The sequence below is a fragment of the Eubalaena glacialis genome, chromosome 11 (genome assembly GCF_028564815.1).
Source record: "Eubalaena glacialis isolate mEubGla1 chromosome 11, mEubGla1.1.hap2.+ XY, whole genome shotgun sequence".
Classification (NCBI taxonomy): domain Eukaryota; kingdom Metazoa; phylum Chordata; class Mammalia; order Artiodactyla; family Balaenidae; genus Eubalaena; species Eubalaena glacialis.
The window spans coordinates 98633124-98655177 of record NC_083726.1 but is presented as its reverse complement, the minus strand read 5'-3'; the positions used below and the strand labels follow the sequence as shown (position 1 = coordinate 98655177).

Genomic DNA, 22054 nt, shown 5'->3' with positions numbered 1-22054 from the left:
AGCAATAACATATACAGACTCTATATTTATACACGTAATATAATATACCTAAATTATTTGTCAGTCATCGTCTAAGTGTCCAGGTCATGGAAAGGACTCAAAAGTCATGGAGAATATAACGGTTAAACACACAAATGACAGAGTCAGGGATTCTTGCCACTTACTAACCACATTACCTTGAGATGATTACTGAACCTCTCTAAGCCTCAGCTTTCTCTTCTATAAAATGGGGGCAAATAAAAGAAACTACCTTCCTAGAGATATTGCGAATTAAATAAGGTGATTATTATAAAAAGTGCCAAGCCTGGCTCTTAGAAATCACTCAGGAAATATTAGCAATTACTAACCTCAATTAACCAGTAACTTAAGAAACCAATAACCACATTGCTTTGATTTCCTCCCTGTTTTCGATCATTTTTCCAATGCCCACTTTCCCACACCTGCCCTGCCTGTCCCCATATGCCACATTCCACGCATCCCTCCACTGTTCTGCTTAAAACTTCTCTCAACTATCTGGAAACGTGATTCACCAAGATCCCAGTGGTTTTTACAAACTAAAACATAAAATCTGCGTTGCCTTCAGGCACTCTCTTTTAAAAGACATGACATTATCTATAACATTTTATTGCCAGTATTTTTATTAATATGATAACAGTTTGCCTTTTCCCCCCAAGTTTTCCTAGCCCTCACTTCATCCACCCCACATCTTATAAATCCTCACCACGATTTATTTCCCTGAACCTAAATCTTCATGTTCGAAATCCTTCCTTGCCTCTATCTGTTCATTATGGAAACGAACAAATGAATGATAAATGATAAAATGCAATGAAATGATAAAATGCACTCAGAACTTAATGCCGATCATTGACTTTTAAATTTTGACCTGTTCTATATTCTTCCTTCTGAATATTACAGAGCACTCCGCTACTTCTGTTATAAGGCCTTTTCCATGAAAGGTGATCATAATCTGAAAAAGAAGTCTTAGAGGATTACTTAATTTATGGCCTTTACTAATTTCCAGAAAAGTCACAAAGTTTTCAAGTCAAAGATGATTGTTCTAACTGCCCAAACTACACACTGGTGTAGTGTCTATAATTTGGCTGAAATCTTTTTCCTTGTTAGAGTTCCAAGGGGTTAAAAAATTATTACTGTCTCTGGCCAGTGGCTGTTTGGGAGCTATATTGGTTGGTTTGTTTCCTAAACATATTGGCTCCGCAGTACTACAAAAACTAAAAAATGTTTCCCTCCAGCAGCTGAGCCAAGATAACTTAAAAACAAGCAGGGAAGCAGTATGTTAATTGAAAAGATGGTGGTATTATAAGAGCAGTCCTTTCAAAATGCAAATCCCACACATTCATTTTGCAGGAAAATTGGTTCAGGGATATCTGACGGCTGGAAGATTGAAGAAAAGAGAGAGCATGATGGCCTCAACACAAGAGCCTAGAGCCTGGGGATGCCAGCTCATGGCAAGGAGGAGACCCAGGAGTCACCCCTCTTCTGGCTGCATCACTGCTTCTGCCCTTTAGTTCTGCTTGGACAGAGGGCAGAGACTGGCTAAGCTGACATCTCTGACAATGATTTTAAATCTTCAGAAATAGCAGCAATTTCTCCATTGTGGTGACTCATAAGATTGATTTCACTGCAACACCTGAGACCCTGTATTGATAAATAACCACAAAAGGGCAAAAATACAGTAACAAAAGGGGTTCACTGTCACCCTATTTGACCATCACCACAGGTTTCTCTTACAGGCTTCAATCTGAGGCAGTCATTCTGGGGTTTCCCAAGTGACTGCTTTTGATGCGGGGCTCTTCCCCTCCGCTCTGTGATAATGAACTCCAAGTTTCTTTCTATATATATATATATATATATATATATATATATATATATATATATACGCACATACACACACATATACATACACATATACACACACCAAACCTAGGCTGTGCAGTCTACTGGTATTACAGCTGGTGATTTTATACAGCAAAACCAAGCAGCTTCATTCATTCATTCATTCATTCTTTCATTCCACTAAAATTTACTGAACATCTACCATGTCCCAGGCATTAAGCTAATATCTGAGACACTATAACACAGAACAAACCTGAAATATACATGAGAGCCCTTTCTCAAGGCTCTGCTTCCCAGGCTTGACCTTTAAAGCCATAACACTCTTCGTTCATATAGATGATAAAAAGTTGCAGAACAGAGAATAACATTTGTCTTCTTGGAGGTTTACAGGAAGTCATGACCTGACCTACAGAGACAGCTGCAGGAACAAAGGATTCCAGCATCAAGAAGCCTGCAACAGCCAGCCACACCTCTTCCCCTTTTAGTATAAAAGAAGCCTGAATTCTAACTCGGGTAAGATGGTTCTTTGGGACACTAGTCCGCCATCGCCTCGGTCTGCAGGCTTTCCAAATAAAGTCGCTATTCCTTGTCCCAACAACTCGTCTCTCCATTGACTGGCCTGTCGTGTGGCGAGCAGTAAAAGCTTGGACTCAGTAACAGTACTACGGCTCCCTATCCCCCCAAATTAAATACTGTCTCTGGGAGCTTCCAGGGACAGTGGAAGCTGTCTCTAGTGAGAAAGAGAACCTTGAATCAAATACTTAAACAACTGAATTTGAAGTGACAAATGAGAGGTACCTGGAGGAAGGTCCCTCTGAGGAAATGATACTCAAACAGGATCCAAGGGATTAACATAAGTGAACTAGAAAACAGGAGACAAGAGTCTCCCGGGGAAAGGGAGAGAGGGTCAAGAAGCTCTATAGAAAGACACAACTTAGTGTTTATGAGGAGCTGAAAGCAGGCCAAGAAGGTGAAGTGTAAAGGGTGAGAGGGAACACTATGGAAACTGATGCTGGAGCCCCAGGCAGGGACCAGACCAGGCAGAGCCTTGTGGGCCTAAGAAGGCTGTCTTATCCTGAAATCAATGGGAAGCTAATCAAGGATTTTAAGCAATGTGATGGCATAATCTGATCTGCATTCTAAAACAATAACTCAGGCTGCAATGTGGAAACAGACCGGTAAGGAGGCCAGGTTAGATACAAGAAGGCCAATAAGAGACTACCGTAAAATTCTAGGCAAGAGGCCACAGTCATCTGGAATAGGATGGTAGAGGCAATGGTGGAAAATAAGGAATAGAGATAAAGAGAGAGAAACGATCTTCACAAACATCAAAACGTCCTTCAGTACTACCCAGTAACAATTTCTCAAGAATAATGTGTTTGAAAAGTGATTAATAATAAGAGCAAAACAAACAAAACCAAAATAACAACTACATACATGTCTGGCACCAATACTGTGGCTCACTTTAAAACTGTATGATCATTTCATCTCAAGACTAGGATGAAATTCTGAACACTAAGAAGGTGATCTCAGACACACCATCCCACACCCTTTCCTTCTCCCAGTGCTGTTGCGTTCGTGGGAATGATCTTGGGTCCTTCTAGCACAGGCAGCATCTCCTTCCAAAAGAATGAGGCTGCTGTCATGTGGCTGCAAAGGCTTTGGAAGAATAGCTATCCATTCTATTGTTCATTCAGCTCGTTTTCATTTACCACCTGCTATGCTAGGTGCCAGGCCCTGTCTAGGTGCTGCCTTCAAGGAGCTCACAGTCTGGCATGCAGAAAGCACGTGAACAAATCACTGCTATTCGATAGTATAGTAACAGATATATACACAAATTTGGGGTGGGGGGGCGGAGGACAGATTTTTAATTGGTATGGCAGGCAATGGAGATTTGGGAGAGGGAACTGGGAAGGTTATACAGACATGAAGATGCTTTAGCTGGATCTTGAAAAATAAGAATTCATCAGACAAGGAAAGGAAGAATATTCTGGGCAGACGGAATAAAAAAGCACAACTTTTTGGGGGAAATGCAAGTCATGTGGTAATTACAGAGTACAGTTGACCCTTTAACAGTGGGGGGATGAGGGACCCCGACTCTCCGCACAGTCAAAACTTCTCGTGTTAACTTATAATCAGCCCTTCTTATACTCGTTCCTCTGTATTCATGGTTCTGAACCCGTGATTCAACCCACGGCAGACGGGACAGTACTTTAGTATTTACCTTTGGAAAAAATCTGCGTATAAGTGGACCCATCCTTAAACCCGTGTTGTTTAAGGATCAACTGTATAAAGTAATGAGAAGCAGGGGAAAGAAGGTGGACGGCTACTACTAAGCTTATATTATTTTATATTCTCCGAGAGTTCAGATATTGAAGGCCTGTGTGCCCCCGTATGAAGTTTGAACTTTATCCTGTAGGTGGTAATCAGGCAGGGTTAACTTGACCAAGACTGATCCCCCGCGGTCCAGAAAAGGAAGTGGCCTCTGATAAAGTTCCATGGAGACCAGCAGTGGTCAGGCGCTGAAGGCCCTCAATCCTGGCCAATAGCAAGACAGGGATCCCAGCCCTCCCATCATGCCAGGGAAGAGGCTAGCTCTTGCCGAACCATGAGCTGATTGATAAATCCTTTTCTGGCAAGCTATGTCATTCACCTGTGTCTGCAAGGCTTGTCCTCGAGCTGCCAATCATGACTGCAGCGGGCTTTCCATCACCCACAAGCACTGAGCTGATAAACCAGACCAAAGCCAAGGCTCTGCCGTATCTTAATACTTTAATATCACAGTCTTTGAATCACACACACCTAATTAGACAACTAATATGTCAGCCTAGTTTAAGAGTCCCTCTCCTGGAGTCCAGAAAGTCTAGGATCTCATCATCTGTAATTATGAAAAGGCAGCAGAGTATCTGCCAGCTGCTACTTGGCCTTCTCTGTGAGATTCCTCCACTGACACTGCCCCAGCAGACTTGGTGAGGGTGCCGTTTGGCCACTTGCTCTTGCGTGCACGGCGGGCAGAGAGGAGCGACCTAAGAGAAGTTACACAAACAGATTTACGTTTTATAATGACAGCCGTTGGCAGCAGGGTGGAGGGCGTTGCAGGGAGGCAAGTTCATAAGAGTGAAACTTGTCAGAAAGTCCTTGAATGAGCCCATATAACAGATGATAAACCCTGAACTACCACAGTGGCAGAGAGGTCAGGGAAGAGGGGATGGAGTCAAGAGATATTTACAAAATAAAACTGCGTTGGGAAAGTGGTTAGTACAGAGGACAGATTCAAACATAAGACCCAGGTGTCAGCTCTAGTGATTCGTGGGCTATAGTATCATTACCTGAGGCAGGGAACAGAGAAGAGAAGGCGGATGGGGAGGGAGGGCATTTAATTCTGAACATGTGGAAGGTAAGGAACGTCTGGGACACTGAAGACAGTACCCGGTGGGGGGAGAGAATGGGTCTGTCTTTACTCACCACTACCTCCCCAGAACTAGCACTGTCCCTAGTACACAGCACAAAGTGCTTAACAAATGCTTGATGAACGAATGGGTGAACTCATTTTATACAGAATCACCAAAATTTTAGGAAAGCATAGTTTTGCTGGCTGCAGGGCATATTCATTTTGGCGGCAAGTCCAACACATGTGAAAGGGAATTTCTGGTGCATCAGAGCCTTATTTTAAATTTTAACTCAACTCTGACTATATTTTGTTGATTCTTGATTTGTACTAAATTTTATGGATCATATAGAAGTACTATATTTTTTAAATAACCAACAAGGACCTACTGTATAGCAAAAGAAACTATACTCAATGTTTTGTAATAAGGGAAAAGAATCTGAAAAAGAATATGTGTATGTCTATATATGTATGTATAACTGAATCTCTGTGCTATATACCTGTAACTAACATGATATTGTAAATCAACTATACCTCAATTTAAAAAATCACATTTGAACAGGACCAATAGATACTTGTAAATAAACAAGTAAATACAAATAAAATTAAGATTAAAGCTTATTTTATAAAAACAAAAAGAAGTACTATATTTTTTCCTGAGTCCATACATATCACTGGCCTTCGGGTTTGAAGAAGTCCTCCAATAATCCCCATCTCATCTGGAAGCGCCTGCCAACCGTAGTTACTTCAGTTCTTAATGACCTTGTGCTTTACAGTCAAAGTCTATGTCAGGCTTTAACAAGAAAAAGCAATTAGGAAATGTATACGTTTTATGGCTCCAAAATTAACAATACTTTGTGAATGTGCTATCATCTGAGTAGTAGAGGAGACCCAAAATGTATAGAAGAGCAGAGTAGACCAAACCCTAGGGAGAGAAAAATTTAAGCAAAATAATCATATACTTATAAGGAGCTGCTAGCCAGTGCTTTATTAACAGCAGACCACCTCAAGTAAAGACACTACTGAATGAATTTAATTTGCTATTGTCTTTTTCTCAGCACCTTTTTTTTTTTCTTAGTAAAGAGTTAAAATTCTGAGTCTCGGTAGACAGGAAAAATAAAATTCGGCAAGAAAAATTTTATGAAAAATAGTTTTCAGAGAATAAAATGTTGGTTATCCTCAAAAAGCACTTCTGTTTCCATTACAGACAGCACACCCACACCCTATCCTGAATTTATCCACCACACTTATCCCCTCACCTATTTTTCTGACAAGCTGCTAACATATTGCCTTAATTAACAATTTTCCCAGATTCCCTCCTTCACTTAGCTTCTGCGCCCTCTGTCCTGTCAGCCTCCATAGAGGTGACACAGGAAAGGATAAGAACCTAACATTTTTGTCTTAAAAATTCTTCTTTATCAGGCCTAATTCTCAGCCTGAACCCACATCGGGGCCACTGCAGATTCGGCCTGAGCCCTGGGAAATGTGGATCAGCTCTGGCTTCAGGGGGATGATTTGGGGGGGTGGCCACCCAAAGCTGTGGGAATCATCATCAAGTTACACCTGCGGTCTTCTGACCCTGGCCTTCGGGTATGGCTCTGGCAACTTGGCTTCTGTCTTATTTTCAAAACACAGCCCCAGGTTGCCCTTCCAGATTCCTGGTGCCCAGCTCAGACTCAGTTCCAGAAAGGTGCTTCCACCTTGTTCTCAAAAATGGTGCCTAATTTTGACCCCCAGGCTGGAAACTTCCACCTTGTTCCCTTGAGTCCCTGCCTGGATTAAATGATCAGCTTTCCAAGCCTCTAGAAGGATGGAACCCTGCCTTCCTCTGGCCAGTACCTCCCCAAAGCTGCCAGTTGCCAAAACCTCCAGCCTAGTGGCTGGGAACTTGAAATCAATGACTGTTTAATCTGGCTCTCTGGGTATAGCTCCACCCTCCCCCAATCTTCATGTCTGAGTTTTGCACACTATTGGCACATCGGTTTTTTTTTCTTTTTTTTAATTGAAGGAGTTGATTTACAGTGTTTTGTTACTTTCAGGTGTACAGCAAATTGATGCAGTTATATACATACATATATATCTATTCCTTCTCAGATTCTTTTCATTATAGGTTATCATAAGATATTAAATATAGTTCCCTATGCTATACAATAGGTCCTCGTTGTTTATCTATTCATATATAGTAGTGTGTATACGTTAATCCGAAACTCCTAACTTATCCCTCCCTCTCCCCTTTCCCCTTTGGTAACCATAAGTTTGTTTTCTTTTCTTTTTAATTTATTTTATTGAAGTATAGTTGATTTACAATGTTAATCTCTACTGTAGAGCAAAGTGATTCAGTTATACGTATATATACATTCTTTTTTTTTTAAATTAATTTATTTATTTTTGGCTGTGTTGGGTCTTCGTTTTCTGTGCGAGGGCTTTCTCTAGTTGCGGCAAGCGGGGGCCACTCTTCATCGCGGTGTGCGGGCCTCTCACTATCGTGGCCTCTCTTGTTGCGGAGCACAGGCTCCAGACGCGCAGGCTCAGTAGTTGTGGCTCACGGGCCCAGTTGCTCCGCGGCATGTGGGATCTTCCCAGACCAGGGCTCGAACCCGTGTCCCCTGCATTAGCAGGCAGATTCTCAACCACTGCTCCATCAGGGAAGCCCCTATATACATTCTTTTTCATATTATTTTCCATTATGGTTTATCATAGGATATTGTGTATAGTTCCCTGTGCTATCCAGTAGAATCTTGTTGTTTATCTATCCTATATATAATAATAGGTTGCATCTTCTAATCCCAAACTCCCACTCCATCCCTCCCCCACTCCCCCCGCCTTTGACAACCACAAGTCTGTTCTCTATGTCTGTGAGTCTGCTTCTGTTTTGTAGATAAGTTCATTTGTGTCATATTTTAGATTCCACATATAAGTGATATCATGTGGTAGTTATCTTTCTTTTATTCCTTATTATCTTCTGGTTACTGGAAACAGTTACCTAGGGTGAGAATCTTAATAACCCTTTCTGGCTACTAGCTGGACCGCCTTTTACTCTCCACAGCCAAATTAACTTCCCTATTCTATCCCCACCCCAACCCTTCTTCACCCAGAAGTTCTGACCCTGCAGATAAGAGGATATGTCAGGCCATGAGGGATGACAAGAATATTGTGCCAGCTCCCATGGGATCTAAAGATTACAGGCCAATTAGCAGAAGAAGGAGAGTAAGTTGATTTGAACAAATACAAACATTAAGAAAATGTTCTCTGTACTCATTTTGTATCTTTTTATTCCCTGACCAAATTAATTAAGCCAGAGAAAATTCAGTGTTGATATGATCTAAGTTAATCAAATGTATCTTTTTTTTTGTAATTTATTTTTATAATGGGGTTTAGCTGATTTTCACTGCTGTGTTTATGCCACTTTACACCCACTTGATTCACTTACAGAGAGATACCAATACATAGGTTTTAAGATTCTTACTAGAAAAATATATTCTTCTCCGGTGAATAGGGGGTGTTGCGTCCAGTTCACTGAGCAAGGAATAGGTCTTGTCTATTACATATTTGGTTTATGGAACAGTATCTGTGCTAATTTCCAACCCTTGTTTTATGCATCACCCCACCTCACCTTTCCCCTTAAGCAGCCATAGTGTGTTTTCTAAATGTGTGACTCTGTTCTGTTTTGTAATTCAATTCATGTGAAGCGATTTTTTTTTTCCAATTTTAGAACATTTTCATCAACACAAGAGATAATCCCACCCCCCCACAAGCAGTCATTCCTCATTCCTGTCGCCCCAGTCCCTGGTCACCACTGCTAATCAAATGTATCTTTATGCAGTTAAGTGATCTCTAATAGACCTGAGGAGTGCAAATGAGCATATCAAGAGCAGAGGTCTCCTGGTATGAAAACAAAAGCTCAAAACGAAGTCAAAATCAGAGAGAAATGCCTGTCTACACTTGGATATTTGCCAGTAAGAAGGACCAAGATGAAGAAACCAACTGAAGAAAAACAAAGCTATACCAGCTTTTTCTGCAGGAAAACACCGTCATGTCAACCAAATCTAAGAAGAAAACGTTCTGTGGGACATTAACACCTCCTGAAAAGAGTTATCACTCCCATCAGACCTATGGGATGAGATTTGACTCAGTGGTAATTGGTGTCATGCAACCTTTTCAGTTGTTCCCAGGAAGCTTTAAGCCTGAGCCATAATCAGTCTTTGTACTAAATTTTACACACTGTCACCTGTTTTAGAAAGGTCCACACCGTGGCGAGACACACCATTCCTTACAACTCATTTTCATTTTGTTCTCAACCATAGACAACCTGTGATAATCTTCATTAGAGAAAGGTCTTAATTTGTAATTATTTCTAAGTTTGAAAGACAAAGGCGTCTTACAGTTTACTTTCAACTACTCCGTGGGGCAACTAACTTCTAATCGTGTGCTTTCCTTTCCTCCGAGGATAACAGGTATTTGGAAGTCCTGTGATGACCCACTCTCCTCATCTGCTCAGTTACAGGACAATGAGAGGAACAGAGGCTACTAATCCATTGTTAAGATACACAATCTTAATTCACTAGAAATTAATAAGGTATCTTACATTGCACTTTCAGCGTATCATAATTATTATCCAACTATAATGATACAAATGTCCAATTGGCACAGCCTGAGGCATCCTCCATAACTAATTTATATTTCCCTAAATCCCAGACTCAACAGATTTATCTCTTCTCGCCACTCACCAGCATGGAAAATTGATTTGACCACTTTTCTAGAGTTTTCCCCCCCATTGTTTCCCAAAATGCCTAAGAAATGCTTACATGGCATAAATGCTTAAGCAGATAATAAAAGTAACATTATTATATGTTTGCGCAGTGCATTCATTACAAAGCACTTTTACACCCTTAATCTCATTTTAACTTGGTGTCTCATAATAACACTGAAATACAAACACCAGGTATTATTAGTCCCAAACTGAAAATTATAAATTCAGGCTGATAATAGTTACATGACTTGCCTGGGATCACAAATGTCATCATAGAAAGCCAGGTCTAAAACCCAGATCTGTAGACTCCATTCCCTACATATTTCTCTAACGTTGCCATTTAACCAAGGATGATAGGAGTAAATGCTCTGAATTATATAATGGTAGTGGGATCATGTTCTGGATTTCTATAATATAGAAGCAGTATGCAAAGAATAATTTGCTTTCCTTTGAGAACCTGGATTTCTCTATCACAGATGTGATGCTGTGATTTATAAGGAACATTCAGATGACAAAAATATGTTTCCCAAATATATTTGGTCTTCATGCCCAGTTCCTGACTTACAGCTCCCAAAACCCTTGGAATTTCCTGAACAATAAGAGCAAAGGGAACATCTTTTATAATATTTGGTCTCTTGTCCTCAGTTCCTGAAAATCCTTCAGAGCCATAAAGGTGAAAATGGTGCCTTGTTATGGATAACAAGCCCCTTCACACCACATCTGGGTTGATGTTAATGAAAGTGACTTTTGGAAACCATCTAAGGATGGGGCTGGTTGTCAGGGGAACCAATCATGAACAGAGGGTAGGAACTTTCAGTCCCACCCCCCTGATCTCCGGGGAGGGGAGAGGGGTTACAGGTTGAATCAAGCACCAATGGTCAAGGAGTTAATCAATCATGCTGACATAATGAAGCCTCCATAAAACACCCAAAGGATGGGGTTCAGAGAGCTTCCATGTTGGGGAAACAGGGCGCTTCCACTTGCCACGAAGCAAGGCCCCAAGGTCCAGGAGAACAGAAGCTCCTTTGTTGGGGACCTCGCCCTATGTGTCTCTTCATCAGGCTGTTGACCTGTATCCTTTAATATCCTTTGTAATAAATCAGTAATCTAGTGAGTAAACGGGTTTCCTGAGTTCTGTAAGCCATTCTAGCAAATTAATAGAACCCAAGAAGGAGGTCGTGGGAACCTCTGATTTATAGCCAGTCGGTCAGAAGTACAGGTAACAACTCGGATTTGCGATTGGCCTCCTGAGTTGGGAGGAGTCACTGGAACTTCCCATTTGTAGCCGGTCGGTCAAAAGTACAAGTAATAACCTGGGCTCATGACGGATGTCTGAAGTGGAGTGTGGTCTTGTGGGACTGAGTCCTTTACCTGTGGAATCTGATGCTAACTCCAGGTAGGTAGTGTCAGAATTGAGTTGAATGGTAAGACTCCCAGCTAGTGTCTGAGAATTGCTTGGTGGTATGGGAGAGTCTCCACACACACACACACACACATTGGATTTGGGTCCAGGAACCCATTTAATAGAAACCAAAATAGAAACCAGTTGGAACTGGTCTTATTTCTCCTTCCAAAGTGGGCCACTAGGGCACCCAAAGTCAAAGGGCAACTACAGTGCTGTACAGGATCCTAGAGCCTGCATATCTGTACTCTATTTTTTTTCCTCAGATAGCTACAAAAGAATTTCTCCATTTCCTCTAAGAGTATTTATATAAGGGAAGCAAAAACCTTAAAATGGTTTCAAGGTGATTGCGTGATAAAAATTAACAGTGAATCCACCAGAACCCATGACTTTTTAAGAAAAAAATAGAAACAAGATAATAAACAATAACACTTTGGGGGACTTCCCTGGTGGCGCAGTGGTTAAGAATCCGCCTGCCGTTGCAGGGGACACAGGTTCGAGCCCTGGTCCGGGAAGATCCCACATGCCGCGGAGCAACTAAGCCCATGTACCACAACTACTGAGCCCACGTGCCACAACTACTGAAGCCCACACGCTTAGAGCCCGCAACAAGAGAAGCTACCACAATGAGAAGCCCGCACACCGCAACGAAGAGTAGCTCTCACTCGCCACAACTAGAGAAAGCCCGCACGCAGCAACAAAGACCCAACGCAGCCAAAAATAAATTAATTAATTAATTTAAAATAATAATAATACTTTGGAAATCAGACAGGCCAGGTTTTACATGCCAGCCCTCCACTTGCGAGCTCTAGAACCTTGAATAAGATATTTAACCCTCCTCAGTCTCAGTTTCACCCATGAAATGAAGACCAGAGTAACAACCACACAGAGTTGCTATAAGGACAGAGTGAGCTAACCTGTGAAGAAACTAAGGCAGGCAGTTGTCCAGGTCAGCACATGGAGTGCATTTGCCTTACAGCTGAAATACTGAAATTTCCCAGCCTCTCTTGCAGCTAGACACACCCATGAGATTCAGTCCTGGCCACTGACACATCAGCAGGAGTCTGTCCAGATTTCCTCTTCTCTTTCCCCTCTGTCCTACTGGGATCCTGGATCAAAACTAGAAGGTTCCTTGGCCATCAGCTAAAGATGTTCAAGCAGGAGCCTGGGAACTTGATGGTGCTGTGTAGCCACCATCTAGCTCTAAGCTACTCACCTCCTAATCCCTAACTATTGCTTGAGATAAATAAATACCTATTTGGTTAAGCTCCTGTGTCAGGTCTCAGCCAAACACAAGTCTGACAACATGAACCAACACAGGCTTGGCAAAGATCTATGCCCACCAAACAGTCCCCTCAGTTTCCTTCTAGTTGAAAAGGTATATGTTTGGAAAATGATTACAATCATATTGGTAAGTAAAAAAGCAAGCTACCAAATGATGTAGATTATATAGTAGAATCTAAATTTCGTTAGGAGAAAAAAATTGCTCTGAGACTCGGGAATACCCAGGAGCTCAGAGGATTCTATTAAGCACATTACTGTGAAAAAAAATGTGTATTTTCATTCTAACAAAGTCATTTTGACAAAACTACTTCAAAATATCCTGCTGGGTTTCCCCTGGGCCAAGGGCATTGTGGGTCCAGGCCAAGTGGAAGATGTCAGGGAGTTTATGGCAATCAGAAGAGCTGGAAATGTCTGTCCGAGGTGCATTAATGATGTTTTGTGATTCTGTACATATGGCCTTGGGTGGATATTTTGAGGAAAATTGACTCGTCTAGTTTGTGATATATTTCATGTGACTATCCAGCACAATGTAAGAGAATGGTGGGCCGACCATATATTTATTACACCAAAGAAAATATTTATCAAATTATATCAACACAGTTGTGGTTTCTAACATTCCTGCTACTCCCTCACTCATTGCCAAGGAAATTTATGCTCTTTCTGGGTAAAAGTATGTCTTAGGCCAAAATAGCATTTATTCAGTATTATCTACAAATGTGGGACCATGTAGGCTTCAAAGGGAGAGGCAGAGCAGGAAAGAGCTGATCCCAGCCTAGGGGACGGAGGTATCCTCAAGTATTCTCAAAGTGGGAACACTACCATCACACTGTCCCCTCCAAACACACACACACACGCACTGCATATTCTAGAAAATCTACATGAGGATTAAAATTCGGCTCTTCATGCCTAGTAATATTCAACAAATATTTCACCAAAATACATTTATAGAGCCATTTGAAAACAGCTGCATCAAACTGTCCTGCTTGGTCTCCTATAGTTCAAGCCAGGGCACAGCAGTGGTACAGCCCAGGCGGGACATACATAGGCAGGGAGAGCAGCTGGAAATGAGCATCTATATTAAGTGCGAAGCTTAACTGCACGAGGCACAAAAATGAGTTTCCTCAAAAGCTCACAAGATGGTATTGAGATCAGCAGATAAAGACTTTTAGAAAACTGTGATAGGTGATTAAGCAAATAACCGCATAGGAGGCAGAATTGAATAAATTTGATAATAAAGCCATGGGAAGTCATAGGAGGTCCAAATAAGAAGCAACTAACTGTAATTACAAAGTATACAGCATCTCACTAGGGCCCTTGTGGACCCTCCAGCCTTGATTCAGGACCTGTTAACTTTCCACATCACACAGAGAATCTTGGATTGCATCTTGGCAACAACAACAAAAGCAGTGATTAAAATAGGCAAAGGAGTAATACCAATAACAATGACAGCTGACATATATGGAGCATTTAGGCGAGAAGTGTAATATATAATTAAACTAAATACATTAAAGTATATAATTAAAAGTGTGATATAAAGTTATACATCTGAGTTAGCAAAGGAGTGATTTAGCATTATCTTGCTGAAACAGGGAGAGGAGGGATGCTTTGTTCAACTGACCACACGGAGCCCAGCTCACTCACCTGCATTTCTGCCTAATCAGCACACACCACTTTCTTCCCACAGGGAGCATGAATGAAGCCTAACAATTAACTGACAACTTAGCTTCCTGATAACAAACTAGAAATCTTTCACTGAGAAATAAGAGGGCCCGGCGATAGACACCCTTTGTGTTGATGCAAACTGATTCTCCAGGATTTCTATAAATTAATTAGTCATTTCAGAATCTCTGCAGAAGAATACACACGTGACCTTTTTTCAAGTCTACCCATTGAACTGGTTCAGCCCTTTGTAATGACTGTGCACACACACAGTGATGTGATGACTTTCACTTTCTAAGAAAAAAGCATTTTTCCTTTATTATTCAGGGATGGTTCCTTGGTCTTGCAGCTGGCATACAGAGACACAAAATTCATGTGCACACACTTGAAAAAGAAAATGTTTCCCGCTATCTTACTGCTGCAACTTAACAGATAAGATGGGAAGTTAGTTTGTATTTCTTTAATCATTTCCTCTCTTCAAATCTATTTTCTAGCACAAAGTCAGTTAGTATGACTGAAGGCCCTCATCTATAAAATCCTATTTTGGGTTTCTTTAAAATCTTTTCTATTTGATGAGCTATTAAAGAAGATTGCTTCCTTATCTCTTCTTCATTTCATAGCGAGTTGATATCAGTGTTTGTACAAAGAAGATGCTGTGAATTGGCTTACTCAACCTCAATTCCACCCTTTTTCTAGTTTCCTGCTAAAGCTTGATTGCTTTAAAAACTGCCCCTCCTGGACTTCTTTGCAACTAGTGTTCTGGATGCAAATTAATCTTACCCACTAGATGCACTTGAAGGAGATTTGGAGGGAGGAGGTGAGTTGAAACCCATCTTCCTGGCCCTGTTTCTGCTGATGGCAGTGGCCACTGCAGTTTTCTAATCCCTAAACCACAGTTATGGCAGTAAAGTCCTTGGACTAAGTAATTCCAGGAGCCACCTCTTGACTCCCACTCCTCTATTCGCCTAACGATTTTTTAAGTGCCTAATGCCCAACATGAAATATCTTTCTGCTAAAAACATCTAGGAAGATTTCTGACTAATGCAATTATATTCTTCATTCCTCAGTCTAAAGATGCAGTATATGAACCAGGACAACATTAATAAACCTAACATTTACATAATGCTTTGTAGTTTACAGCGTATCTGGACATGCATTATATGACATGTCCTTGACCTCAACTCTGTGAGGTGGCTGGACAGGTACTGCTCTTGCCACTGTACAAATGAGAAAGCTGAACCTCAGAAGAGTTAGGTGACTTAGCAAGGCATTTAGTTAGGAAGAGATGGAGACAAAATTCAATCCTACATTTTATGACTGTTAATCATTTCCTTTGACATAAGGAAGGCTCCCAAGGGCAAATGAAGAAGAGAGAAAAAAGGACAAGGATGCTGGCCGTGAATTAAACCTTCTATTTCCTATTTTAAAATAAAATTTTTTAACTGTATCATTATACATACTTTAAAACCGTTAAATTGGATGAAAACACCTAAGAATGAACTAGCAAATGGGAGCTATTTCATAGAGCATGTGACTTCGGATCTGGTACTGCCTGTGCCTCAAACTTTATAAGATGCCTCCTCTGAAGAATCTTTGCTATTATTACAGATATATGTTTTCCACCTCTGACCATGAATTCTCTTTCTGCACAATCATCTGGCCAAACCAAGAGTAGCGTGAAGACTTGGGGAAGCCGAGATTCATTTCTCAATTTCTCCCTAATGGCAATTTCACCTAAGATCCACTTCCCATCTCCAACTAGGGCTCCCTAGAAATAAAGACTTCCTTTTTCCCCCCACTAGCTACATAGATATATTTTAGTAAAACATTTGATTTCAATGTTTAGGAAACCACAAAGAAAAACATTAAGGAAGCAAAGCTTGATTTAGACCACTTCAAAAGTGGTCAAATACTTTCTCTCCATCTCCACCACTCCTCCACTTCATAGCAGTAATCTAACCACAGGGTTAAGATTCACAAGCTCTAAGAAGCAACTTCTGACCATATGGTCCCCACTCCCTGAGAGCAGTATCAGCCCTAAGAAAACATTCCAGTATTGCAAATCTTCAAGATCATGCCACAGCCAACCTCAAAACTCTGGAATTCCACAATTCCCTGACCTTGCTTCCTTCTCTGCTTGTTTTCTTCAGTCTCATATGACTCGAATCAGAAGGGCTAGGAAATCTGTTACTCTATAATATCCTACTGCTGCCCCTGCATCACAACATTATTTGATTTCTTCACGAAAAAATGACAGTATAAAGGGAAGCATTTATAATTCAGAAAAGTAAGAAGATGAAAAGAAGTAGATCTGATTAGTTAGGCAAAATCAATTATCCCTTTCCTATGATATCAAGACATATAAGAGACTACATTGAAAGGCAACAAACTCTGTACTAACCTGGGGGAAGAGAGAATAAGTTGAATTGTCAATAGTGAATGAGTATAAAAACTCCCCATCGTACCACATGCTCTTCCCCATGGGGGAATTCATTTTAGTCATAGCAAAGAGATGGGCGGGGTCACAGCAGTCTTCCATCTGTTTCCTAGGAAAGAAAACAGAGAGAGAAAAGAACAGCAGGTTAAGTGAGTAGCAGACTCATTCACTTGTCATTCCCACAGAGATGTGCAGCCTTACCTCAGCGCCAGCTCACAAAAGCATCTGTGTCTCCAGGGTGATTAGACTACTATTAATTCATTCTTCCAGCCATCAGAATGCATGACTGGAATATTTCATAATTTTAAAAAAGTTAAAAAAAATACATCAGCTGGTAGGACTGTAAATTGGTGCAGCCACTATGGAAAACAGTATGGAGACCCCTCAAAAAATTAAGACTAGAACTACCTTGTGACCCAGCTATTCCACTTCTGGGTATTTATCACAAGAACACAAAAACACTAATTTGAAAGGGTATATGCACCCCTATGTTCACTGCAGCATTACAGTTGTCCCTGGGTATCTGCAGGCAATTGGTTCCAGGACCTGCCTCAGATACCAAAATCCACAGATGCTCAAGTCCCATAGTCGACCCTCTGTATCTGAAGTTCTGCCTCCATGGATTCAGCCAACCTCAGATTGTGCAGTACTGTATGTATTTATTGAAAAAGTCCATGTATAAGTGAACCTGTGCAGTTCAAGCCCATGTTGTTCAAAGGTCAACTGTATTTACACTAACCAAGATATAAAATCAACCTAAGTGTCCATTTATGAATGAATGGTAAAGAAGATGTGGTATATATACACCATGGAATACTACTCAGGCATAAAAAAGAATGAAATCCTGCCATTTTCGACAACATGGATGACCCTTGAAGGTATTATGCTAAGTGACATAAATCAGATAGAGAAAGACTGTCTGATTTCACTCATATGTGGAATCTAAGAAAAAAAAACAAAAAAACAAAACAAAAAACTCATAGTTGCAGAGACCAGACTAGTGGTTACCAGAAGGGAAGGAGGTTGGGGGGTGGGAGAAATTCGGTGAAGGGGTCAACTGTCTGGTGATGGATGGTAACTAGACACATGGTGGTGATCAATCTGTAGTGTATGCAGATGTTAAATTATAATGCTGTACTCCTGAAATTGATATAACTAAACAAAAAGAAAGAAAAACATCAGCTCTCACATGCAGTTGAAATATGTCCAAAGGCGAAAATAATCATTATAATTACAGATTGATGGATTTAAACATCCAGGTGCAGAAAAGGCTTGGATGGCTAACGCATCTTCATGGTGATTTAACAATCAGATGGTTACATTTGGGGACCAGGGACTTTACGTGACCTGTACGGAGTAGGGAATACACAGAGCAGCCCCAAAGAGGGTGCACATCCCCCCAAACTGAGGGCATGATCAAAGAACCACCCCTGGGAAATCCTTTTAAATAGAAACAGAATGAGATGAAGGATGTGATTTCAGGCACCGGTGAAGCAACCTGCCTTTCAACTGGTGAATTGCAGGCCTTTCCCGTTCTCGTTTTGTCTGATCTCTCAGTAGTGTGAGACACAGCTGAGCACCGGGGCCTGGCGAAGGTCTCCTCACTCTCTTTGTGTCTGAAACACCAGGGTCTCCTGGGTCTCCTCCCCTTGTCCTGGGCTGGCTCGCTGGCGCTCCTCTGCTTGCCCCTCACATGGTGGCCATGTTACTATTCTACAGGCTAAGCTTCACATTCTCCTCGAATTCAAAGCCTGTCAGGAACCAATTCCATTTCCTCACTGAGCCTTCAGGAGTAAAAGAACTCATTCCCCAGTCCCACTTCTAGAAGGACCAATAAAACAAATCGCTGACATAAACCACTTCTGAATGGTGCCCCTAAATAGACCTGCTTGCTCAGATATCTTTGGCCACGAGTGGTACCCAAGCTTAGAGCTGATGGGGATGGGGAGCTACAGTACAGTCATCCTTGGTCTCCTCGAGGTTGGTTCCAGGACCCACCCCGCCCCCATACCAAACCCCATGGATGCTCAAGTCCCTTATATAAAATGGCACAGTGTTTGCAGATAACCTACACAATTTTTCTCGTGTACCTTAAATCATCTCTAGATTACTTATTAGTGCACTACCTAATTCAGTGTTATGTAAATAGCTATAAATACAATGTAAATGCCATGTAAATAGTGGCCAGTGTGAGGCAAATTCAAGTTTTGCTTTTTAGAAATTTCTGGAAGTTTTAGTTTTTCCAAATACTTTCCATCTACCCATTGGTTGAATCCTCAGAGGCAGAATCTGAGGATGAGGATTTGGGGGCAACCGTACCTGGGTTCAAATACTGGCTCTGCCACTTACTGACTCCATAACCCAGGAATGTTACTGGGCTTCAGAAATGGCCTCAGAGACTGTTCTTGAGAATTCCCTGAGAATGCACACGTGAAGCATGTAGTACAAGTTTGACCTCATTGCAGAGACGAATAAATCGAGTCAGTGCCTGGAACTCTTCCCAACACCTGGTGCTTTCTCTGGTGCTTTCTGGTTGGCTTCCCCTTCACAAAGGTTTCAACAGAAAGGACAGGGGAGAGGGGCTCGGGAAAATGGCCTACATCTTTCAAAGTTGCTAGAATGTGCGTCACTCTTGCTTCTACATCATCATTCCATCAGCTGCTCTTTCCTTGCCTCCTCCATCTTTGGTAATTTTTATTGTGTTTCATTACCCAAAAGGCAGCCTGAACAGAGGCAGGAAAGTTTTATAGTGAATTGCCTACATTTTCTCAAAAAAGCATCCTAGGTACTATAGTCAGTCAACATAGAACTAGACATGGCTTAAGACTGTCTTTAAAAATGAGGAGAATTATCTTAAGCATGACTCTCAACTTTTTGGGGTGAGTAAATTCTTGAGCCCCTATTCCATTTCTGGTGATATCTTACCACTTTTAGTCCTTACAGTAACCCTAAGAGATAATTAAGGGAATTATTATCATTATTATTCCTAATTCACATCTGAGGAAATGTATTAGGGCCATCACGGGACATGCTTTTTCCTCTCTGCATGCTGCCTGTTCAGGACCATTGTGACTCACCCTTACCTTTCTCCTTCCTGAAGGAATGCTTTCCAAACACTAGCCAAACACCTGCAACACACCAGGTGCCTTCCTAGATCTTTTCCCACTTAATTCTCACAGTGAGTGACCCTGGAGCTACATAGCTTTAGGATTCTTTTTTTCAGTAATTTAACTTGGGGCACATCACTAGTGAAGTGGTGGGGCATGATTTTGCTCCCAGGTCTTTTTACATCATATCTGGTACTTACTTCCAGCCAGACCACAGCTCTCGCCTCTAAACCAAACTAAACTTGCTATTGAGCACAAAGTGCTACAGGAAATTCAGAAGAAAAATTTGTCCCAGCCATATAATAACACCCCATTTAATCTTTATTAAGCTAGCAGCTTACATATCACTTTACACTGGCTTCCTCTATTCATCCCCCAAAAAACTAAGATAGAGCTAATTACATTACCTTAAACTTACAGACAATGAAACTGAAGCTCATAGCAAGAGATTTGTTCAAGTCAAGTTCATGAGGTTCCTGCACTGTTGGTGGGAATGTAAACTGATACAGCCTCTATGTAGAACAATACGGAGGTCCCTTAAAAAACTAAAAATAGAATTACCATATGATCCAGCAATCCCACTACTGGGCATATACCCTGAGAAAACAATAATTCAAAAAGAGACATGTACCACAGTGTTCATTGCAGCACTATTTACAATAGCCAGGACATGGAACCAACCTAAATATCCATTGATAGATGAATGGATAAAGATGTGGCACATATATACAATGGAATATTACTCAGCCATAAAAAGGAACGAAATTGAGTTATTTGTAGTGAGGTGGATGGACCTAGAGTCTGTCATACAGAGTGAAGTAAGTCAGAAAGAGAAAAACAAATACCGTACGCTAACGCATATATATGGAATCTAAAAAAAACAGTACTGATGAACCTAGTGGCAGGGCAGGAATAAAGACGCAGACGTAGAGAACAGACTTGAGGACACAGCGGGGGAAGGGGAAGCTGGGACGAAGTGAGAGAGTAGCATTGACATATATATACTACCAAATGTGAAATGGATGGCTAGTGGGAAGCAGCCGCATAGCACAGGGAGATCGACTCGATGCTTTGTTATGACGTAGAGGGATGGGATGGGGGGGGTGGGAGGGAGGCTCAAGAGGAAGGGGATATGGGGATATACGTATACATATAGCTAATTCACTTTGTTGTACAGCAGAAACTAATACAACATTGTAAAGCAATTATACTGCAATAAAGATGTGGGGAAAAAAGTTCAGGAGGTTAATAAATGTTTGCTTAATTATTGATTAAATGTGTCTTAGATGGACTCAAATTCACATGTTTTCCTACAGCATCATCATGCTCAGGGCAATCATACCCTGAGTGGGAAAACCAAATACTCGACAGAAAATAGAAAGTGTCACATGTGTACAAATACTTTTAAAAATCTAAGAGTTATAGCAAATTCAAAATAATCATAGCACCATTTGCAATATGGGAGTGCTTTTCTTATAAACGTTTGAACTTTTCCCTCCATCCAGAGTGCCTTCCCATCTTCCTTCTGCCATGCGCATGTCTGGAGGGTGGCCAAAAAGGGACCACAACGTAGAAGTATGTTCACCCCCCATGCCTGAGAAGGGCCCACACGAGCTCACCAGCTATACGGGCTACAACCACAGAAGCAAAAGCAGTAGTGGAAATAGCACTCCCAGCAGTAGGAGTGGTAATCATGGTAGTAGTAGTAGCAATGGCTTTTACAGAGTGCTTGTCTAATACTGTGCTAGGTTTGGGGGATATAAAATTGAACTTCACCTCCATCCAACTTGCAGGTGACCCTGGAGAGAAGACACATACCAGCTTTTAGAATGTTTCGAAAATCTGGTTCCCACCCCCTTTCTCATGCTTTGCATTAATACTGCCTATTATTTGTGGCAGGCAATAAAATCACAGAGTTAAAAAAGCAAAAGTAAACCCATTTTTATATTCAAGTTTAAATCTGCAGATTATTACATTTCAGTTAAGTGTGAGTTGAGTATTGGAGTTAAAATGTAAATGCTTTTTATTATTTGAATTCAAGCTGCAGCAGAGCTCCTGCTAAATGATGCTATAATTGCATCATGAAGGTAAGTATTTAGGAAGCCTGGGAGCCACTTGCTAAAAACTCACTCAGGTTCTCATCCTCTCCCAGTGAAAGCCATGCATATCAACT

The 22054-nt window shown here is 41.2% G+C and overlaps 1 protein-coding gene across 3 annotated transcripts in view; it reads right to left on the bottom strand.

Annotated features, from left to right (window-relative positions):
- The window catches only part of ST8SIA1 (ST8 alpha-N-acetyl-neuraminide alpha-2,8-sialyltransferase 1), a 155368-nt gene that overhangs the window by 82673 nt on the left and 50641 nt on the right, over positions 1-22054 (bottom strand). For 2 of the 3 annotated variants that reach the window (XM_061205081.1, XM_061205080.1), the window contains exon 2: positions 16739-16883. The exons of the other annotated variant lie outside the window; for it this stretch is intronic. In XM_061205081.1, coding sequence (XP_061061064.1) covers positions 16739-16883 — 145 coding nt within the window. The remainder of the gene's footprint in view (positions 1-16738; positions 16884-22054) is intronic. 3 annotated transcript variants of the gene reach the window in all.